This window comes from Bison bison, unplaced genomic scaffold (genome assembly GCF_000754665.1).
Source record: "Bison bison bison isolate TAMUID 2011002044 unplaced genomic scaffold, Bison_UMD1.0 scf7180017864531, whole genome shotgun sequence".
NCBI classification, from domain to species: Eukaryota; Metazoa; Chordata; class Mammalia; order Artiodactyla; family Bovidae; genus Bison; species Bison bison.
The window spans coordinates 9,637,254-9,644,510 of record NW_011495081.1 but is presented as its reverse complement, the minus strand read 5'-3'; the positions used below and the strand labels follow the sequence as shown (position 1 = coordinate 9,644,510).

At 48.7% G+C, this 7,257-nt stretch overlaps 1 protein-coding gene across 1 annotated transcript in view; it reads left to right on the top strand.

Annotated features, from left to right (window-relative positions):
- Positions 1-6,873, top strand: part of PAMR1 (peptidase domain containing associated with muscle regeneration 1) — an 80,718-nt gene extending 73,845 nt beyond the window's left edge. Inside the window, exons 8-11 of the mRNA XM_010831859.1 lie at positions 316-382; positions 2,654-2,886; positions 3,814-4,106; positions 5,803-6,873. Of these exons, the coding sequence (XP_010830161.1) occupies positions 316-382; positions 2,654-2,886; positions 3,814-4,106; positions 5,803-6,339 (1,130 nt within the window). The 3' untranslated portion in view covers positions 6,340-6,873. The remainder of the gene's footprint in view (positions 1-315; positions 383-2,653; positions 2,887-3,813; positions 4,107-5,802) is intronic.
- The last annotated feature ends 384 nt before the right edge of the window (positions 6,874-7,257 follow it).

The following is a 7,257-nucleotide window of genomic DNA, read 5'->3' as shown; positions in this document are numbered from 1 at the left end:
CTGTAGAGCATGGGCTCAGTAGCTGTGGCTCACAGCCTTAGTTGCCCTGCAGCATGTGAGATCTTCCTGGATGAGGGATCGGACCTGGCTCTCCTTCATTGGCAGGTGGATTCTTAACCACTGGACCACCAGGGAAGTCTCTCAGGATGCTCTTTTGCTAAGCGAGCTGTTCGTGCTTGGCTGACACGTCTCACTTCTGAGAGCCTGGGGAATGTGCATTGGTGTCCAGAGAGGGTGGTCAGGTATGAATCTGAATTCATGGTGTGAACAGTTAGTATGGAAAAGGATTATGCAGCTTTAACTTTTTCTTTCTAGCCTGCCGAGAACCAAAGATCTCAGACCTGGTGAGACGGAAAGTTCTTCCAATGCAGGTTCAGTCAAGGTGAGGTTGAAACACCTGAACTCTGCTTTAAAGGCAAATGACCATTCCTTTCTCCACCCCCTTTCCCTAATTGTGTTTGGCCAAAGACAGTCTGAGGTTTCTTAGGGACACTCCGTGTTGACTTGCCAGGAAAGAAAAGGGCCTGTTAGATGGAGGCTTATTAGCTAGCTGCCTTTAGCCAAGAGGTAGCAACTGTTGGAATATGTACAGGTTTCACTGGATCGTGGGAAAGTCAGTGGCTGGTGGGAAGCCAGACTTTAAGATGGCCTTTGAGGAGCTGGATTTTAATACTTGAGTCCTAAAATGACTGTGTATTTATCATGCAGCTTTTAGGGAGATGGCATTCCTACCAAACACGGTCAGTTGTGGCTTAGGAAGATGTCCTTGGTAGTGATCAATCAGATAAAGCAGGCTGGTGGAGCTAGGAACCAGAGATGAGCGACTAGCCCCTGATGAAGGATGTGAAGCCTCGGGGCGGGAGGCGGGGTTGGGCAGGGAGTCCACCTAGTCTTTCTCCTGGAAAGACAGAGGTGGGGACCCCGGGTGGCAAGCTAGGGAAGTTGCTTCCCCTGGATTTCAACGAGGCTTAATGCTTGGCTTCCTTCAGTTCCCTACTCAGTTTTTACCTGGCAGAGAGACCCTCCATGACCGTCCTTTAAAAAGGATAGCACCCTTGCCTCCACCCTGACTGCTGAGCTGACTTCTTTACCCAGTATTCTCTGACCTTTACAGAGATCTCCAATTTGCACCTGGGCATCCATCTTCACCTATTGTCCTACTGACATTTGCTTGTTTATTTGTTCAATTTCTGTCTCCTCACAACCCACCAAAAAATTGTGAAAGTTACACATGCAAGAACATTTTCTGTTTAGTTCATGCTGAACTTCTAGTACCTAGAATAGCGCCTGCCGCATAGTGGACACCCCCAAAATAGTGAATGAGTGAATGGCTGGATTGGATGGACGGGTTCAAGTGCTGTTTCTGTCATCTCTCTTTAGTGCTGGCTATTCTTGGGCAGATTCCTAAATTTGCAGAGCCTTTAGTTTCCTCTTTTCAAAAATAAGGGCAATCACACTAACGTTTGCCTCTAGGAATTGTTAAGGATTAAATGCAAGGCAAATATCTCCCTGGAAGATTCATTGCTGGAGCAAGGATATGACGGTCTTCAGCAGACAGGCTCATCCAGGAACCCCCAAAGGCAATGCAAAGCTTCAGTGGCCAAAACCTGAGCTTGTTTGCAAGTACAAGAGCCCCCTGAGCTACAGAGCTGGTTCTAAATATGAGCTAAAGATTTGTAGAATGGAATCAATGTAGGTGGAATATTTGCTCTGAGCAAAGCATTGTACAGACACGTGAAACATTTCTTACAATGGTATTCTCACCGGGGTGAGAATCGTGACTGCCCAGTGCTGTCTGGGGTCCTGTCTTGGCTTCCTGTGTGTCCTTCAGCATCCCCACCTACCTCTCTGGGCTTCCTTTCTCCATGCATTAAACAGGGATGAAAACATTGATTCCTAAAGGAAATCTAACTTGTCAGTTAATAGTCATTATGCACTGATATAAAATGAGCATAAGCTGTGTAGTATGCATACCTCTCTCCCAAGAACCCCAGAGTGGCCTCTGGGACTTCAACTTCAGGGCTCATTTAAAAGGCCTTTTCACATTTGCACACAGCGCTTCTTATTTCTCCCAATCAATGCGCTCTGAGAGAAGGTTCTATTCTCTGAGGTGGACTAATTATATCCGTTAATTGCTAAATCAAGCTACTGTATCAACACAGTTTAGTTCGAGTCAATTCCTTATATTGCTCCATTATGATAATGGTTAGAGCAGAGTAGTCACTTGGATTTCTTTCCTTGAAATTAACTTCTTTTCTTGTTTAATTTCACAATTAGTTTGTGTGTGTGTGTGTGTGTGTGCGCATGTATAGTGTACCTTTGGAAAGCAGCTATTATGTCAGATATTATGCTCTTTGGTTAAAACCCTGGGTAGCTGGAGGCATGCCAGAAATGGAAATGGAGGAATAAATAGAAGGTTGAAGTGTGCAAGAAAATCTGCTCAGTAGAAGAGATATGTGTGTGTATGAGAAAGAGAGACAGAGAGAGGTGAGGGGAGAAAGGGAGAGCGAATCACCCACACACAGGATGAGATAGCTGTTGTTTTCTTCCTTCGTACCTGAACATCTTCGTGTAGCTTGGCATGGATGCTAAAAGGGCTGTAATGACCGTCTCCTGCCCTCCTTTCTCTCCGGGCCCCTCTGCCGTGATGCAGGGAGACGCCATTACATCAGCTATACTCATCAGCCTTCAGCAAGCAGAAACTGCAGGACGCCCCTACCAAGAAGCCAGTCCTTCCCTTTGGAGACCTGCCGCCTGGGTACCAACATCTGCACACCCAGCTCCAGTACGAGTGCATCTCACCCTTCTATCGCCGCCTGGGCAGCAGCCGGAGGACGTGTCTAAGGACTGGGAAGTGGAGTGGCCGTGCCCCATCCTGCATCCCTAGTGAGTCAAGGCTTGTCCTTGCACTAAAACAGCTTGCATCTCTCGTGGCTGCCTATGAAAAGCCCCTGACCCTGTTGAAGACTTCTGGGGAAAAAATCCTGGTCCAAAAGAATAGTCCTCTAATACTTTCCCCCAGCTTGGTGAAGTCTGAAATTCCACAGTTAGAGTTTCCTTCCTTTGGCTTAACCTAATTTGAGAGATGATTAAATCTTAGATGAATTTTTGAGGAAGAGGGGGCATGCTTTCTTGTGGATGATTTTATCATATTTACTTGGAGAAAAGGGACAGAACAGTCATTAAACACCATGTGGGGAAGGGATTAAAAGTGCCAGAGAACTTCTAGTTATGTCATATTGGTTACCTGAGCCCCCGTTTTCATCCTCATCACCCAATGGGATTAATTACATTATTGTTCATAAGTAATGAGGTATCAGTTACTTACAGGTTATGTAATAATGATTACTGAGATAATACATGGAAATGTCTGGAGTGGGCTTTTGCACATACTCAGCTACTACCCCATCCTTTTTTGTCAGAGGAGAAGAGCAGTAGTCACAATATTTTGAATCTGTTTATATACATTATACATCATCTCATCCACTCTCTGCAAGAACCTAGGAGACAGTTGTGATTACAGTATCCATTTTGCAGGCAGGAAGACTGAGGCTCTAAGAGATTAGGCAACTTACCCAGTAAGTGCCTGGGATGGTAAGACTCCCAGTTATAACCCTCGACTTCATAGTCAAGCATGTTAAGGTGGTTGATTAGTATTTAAAGGAAAAAAAACAACAACAGGTTAGATGCTCCGTGGTCTTGACACCCATAGGGCCCACCTTTCCAGATATATGCTCTGTTGGTTGATTGACACATTCCCCTCTGGATGGGAAGGTCTGAGTTTATCTCACTGAGCTGGTGCTTTCTCCGTAGTTTGTGGGAAAACCGAGAACGTCTCTGCTCCGAAGACCCAGGGCATGCGCTGGCCGTGGCAGGCTGCCATCTACAGGAGGGCCGGCGGGGTGCACGGGGGTGGTCTGCACAAGGACGCCTGGTTTCTGGTGTGCAGCGGTGCCCTGGTCAACGAGCGCACGGTGGTGGTGGCTGCCCACTGCGTCACCGACCTGGGCAGGGTCACCGTGATCAAGACGGCAGACCTCAAAGTCGTCCTGGGGAAATTCTACAGGGATGACGACCGGGATGAGAAGAGCATCCAGAGCTTGCGGGTGAGAGAGGGCTGCAGCCTAGAAGTCTGGTTTATTTCTCGGCAGCTCCCAGCACCGGGCGAGCAGTTATTCTGTCAGTCTGTCACCTTGACATCCAGTCCAGAGCCTGGAAAGATTAGGCACATGCATTCTCAGTTGCTCAGTACTGTCAGACTCTTTGCAACCCCATGGACTGTAGTCCACCAGGTACCTCTGTCCATGGAATTCTCCAGGCAAGCAGACTGGAGTGGGTTGCCCTGCCCTCCTGCAAGGGATCTTCCTGACCCAGAGATTGAACCCCTGTCTTTTGCATCTCCTGCATTGGCAAGCAGATTCTTTACCAACTGTGCCACCTAGAAGCCTAATCTTTCATGATTGGCAGATACTAGAAAGGGGCATCTAGAAAGACTATGCAGTCTTTCCCCCCCAAAAAAAATTTTTTTTAAATAAGATAATAAAAAATATCTTCTATCATTGGGGTCATTGAAAGGTAACCAACCACCTATTATGTTTAGGACATGGTGCTAGGTAGACTGTGAGGACATAGAGACTCAATAAATTTCTAATATTATTTTCTTTCCCTACCTACCTCCCTCCTTCTGTACCATCCACCCTCTCATGCAATCTAGCTCATCCACCTGTCCATCCATCCATCCATTGTTGAGCTCCCACAGCATGCCATTCATTGGGAATACACACAGAACTGAACAAGGCATGATTTTTGCCCTGAAGAGTCCACAGGCTAGGGGAAGAGACAGACCAGTATATTGTGACTAATCCAGCACAATAGAATCCCTGGGTAAATGAGCTCAGATATAGAACAAGTCTATAAAAATGTTACAGCGTATCATAGATGTAAGCTCCAGGGGGCCCCATCAAAGAGGGTGATGAGCAAGAATGGGGATAATCAGGGGAGGCTTGGTGGAAAAGTCCCATGGACCATCCTAGGTGTAGCTCTAACTTACTGGCTTGACGGTAAATGAAATGTTTACAGTGGACCAGAGGCTGCCACCTGGTAGCCTGTAGAGGTTTGTGTTTTGGTAGTGCTACTGTATATTTTTTTAATCAGTTATTTGCCAACATTCAGAGAAGGCAATGGCACCCCACTCCAGTACTCTTGCCTGGAAAATCCCATGGACAGAGGAGCCTGGTAAACTGCAGTCCATGGGGTTGCTAAGAGTCGGACATGACTGAGCAACTTCACTTTCACTTTTCACTTTAATGCATTGGAGAAGGAAATGGCCTGGAGAAACCCAGGGAGGGGGGAGCCTGGTGGGCTGCCATCTATGGGGTCGCACAGAGTCAGACACGACTGAAGCGACTTAGCAGCAGCAGCAGCAGCCAGCATTTAAAAACCAAGAGGTTTCAGCCAGAGGTCTGGAGTCTACTCTCTGGCAAAATGAGCATCTCTGCATGGCAGTGGTCAGCTGAGCAGAGTGGTGTGCTTCTTTGCCTGGGGTGTGCACCCCTGTCCTTCGAAGCCTCGCATGTCCACTCCACTTATTTAAAAACCACCTGCCAGCCCTGGTAGGCATTTCAGTTTGCGACCCTGGAAACAGAGCAATTGCTTTCTGTGATCCATTGAGTGAAGTGTGTCCGAATAATTGCAGCTGGTTCTCAGACATTTTCTCTCAATAATTTAGCCCGGGGCTTGCCTGTTGCCGTCACCATGGAGTCGGCCGCTCACCACTGCTATCCATTCTCTTTACCTTCGTAGATTTCTGCAATCATCCTCCACCCCAACTACGACCCCATCCTGCTGGATATGGATATTGCCATCCTGAAGCTCCTGGACAAGGCTCGCATGAGCACCCGCGTCCAGCCCATCTGCCTGGCGGCCCCTCGGGATCTCAGCACCTCCTTCCAGGAGTCCCGCATCACCGTGGCTGGCTGGAACGTCCTGGCAGACTCCAGGAGCCCCGGCTACAAGGACGACACGCTGCGCTCGGGGGTGGTGAGGGTGGCGGACTCGCTGCTGTGTGAGGAGCAGCACGAGGCGCAGGGGATCCCGGTGAGTGTCACGGACAGCATGTTCTGTGCCGGCCGGGACCCCACGGCCCCTTCTGACATCTGCACAGCTGAGACAGGGGGCATCGCGGCTGTGTCCTTCCCGGGCCGGGCATCCCCGGAGCCCCGCTGGCACCTGGTGGGGCTGGTCAGCTGGAGCTATGACAAGACGTGCAGCCACAGCCTCTCCACGGCCTTCACCAAAGTGCTGCCTTTTAAAGACTGGATCGAGAGAAACATGAAGTGAGCCACAGGCCCAGGGAGGAGAGTTTCTGTGCAGCCGTCCGTGTACATGTCAGCCAGGGCAGTATGGACCCAGAGTGGGATTCTGCCCGTGAATTTCGCTGTGCCCGGGCTTCTGATTTCAAAACCAGTGGAGGGCGAGTTGAGCTTACTTTCTGGTAGGCCACTGCCTCCCTGACTGCTGGGGTCCTCTGGAAGATTCCCATGCTGCTTACAAGAACTCAGTTTCTTCCAAAGAGACTATGTAAGTGGCAAAGAAATTCACCCCATTCTACCAACCCAGTGGGCTTCCCCTCCCGCCTTTTGGGGATGGACCAGATGCCATGGTCAGCTCTGGTCAAGAGAAGGTTGAGATCGGATTCATCAGGTCTCTTCCAAGGCTCCAACCAGACCGACTTCCAAAGAGCCACCAATGGGCCAGCCCCAGACAGCGAGCCTGGCTGTGGCATTGGCCATATCACAGAGTGGTCCTTTTCCTTCCCAGTCACCTGTACATACTTTAATAAAACCAGGGTTGGCTTCTGACCCACAGAACACATGTCCTATGGCTCTGATTCCTGCCTGCAGCCTTTTTTGAGCTACATATGTTGGGACCGGTGGCTGGGGGCAGCCTTTTAATGAATCATCATTTCCAAATAACGCATATAGCAAAGCCAGTGCCATCTTTTCAATGCCAGTGCTTGCAGTTTGCTGTTCATGGGGTAGGAGAGAAAGGGGACGGGCACCATCAGATAAGGCACAAGCAGAGGAAAATACCAGGGACTTGACAATTTCTAGTGTCCCCTCTGGTTCTCATGTTCTACATTCAAGCACAAGACCCTGGTTTAAATCTCCAGAAATCTCTAGGATGTATTTTCATAGCATCTGAATTGGAATCACCTATTTATTCACACTTGATTGATATATGCCAAGAACCCGCTAC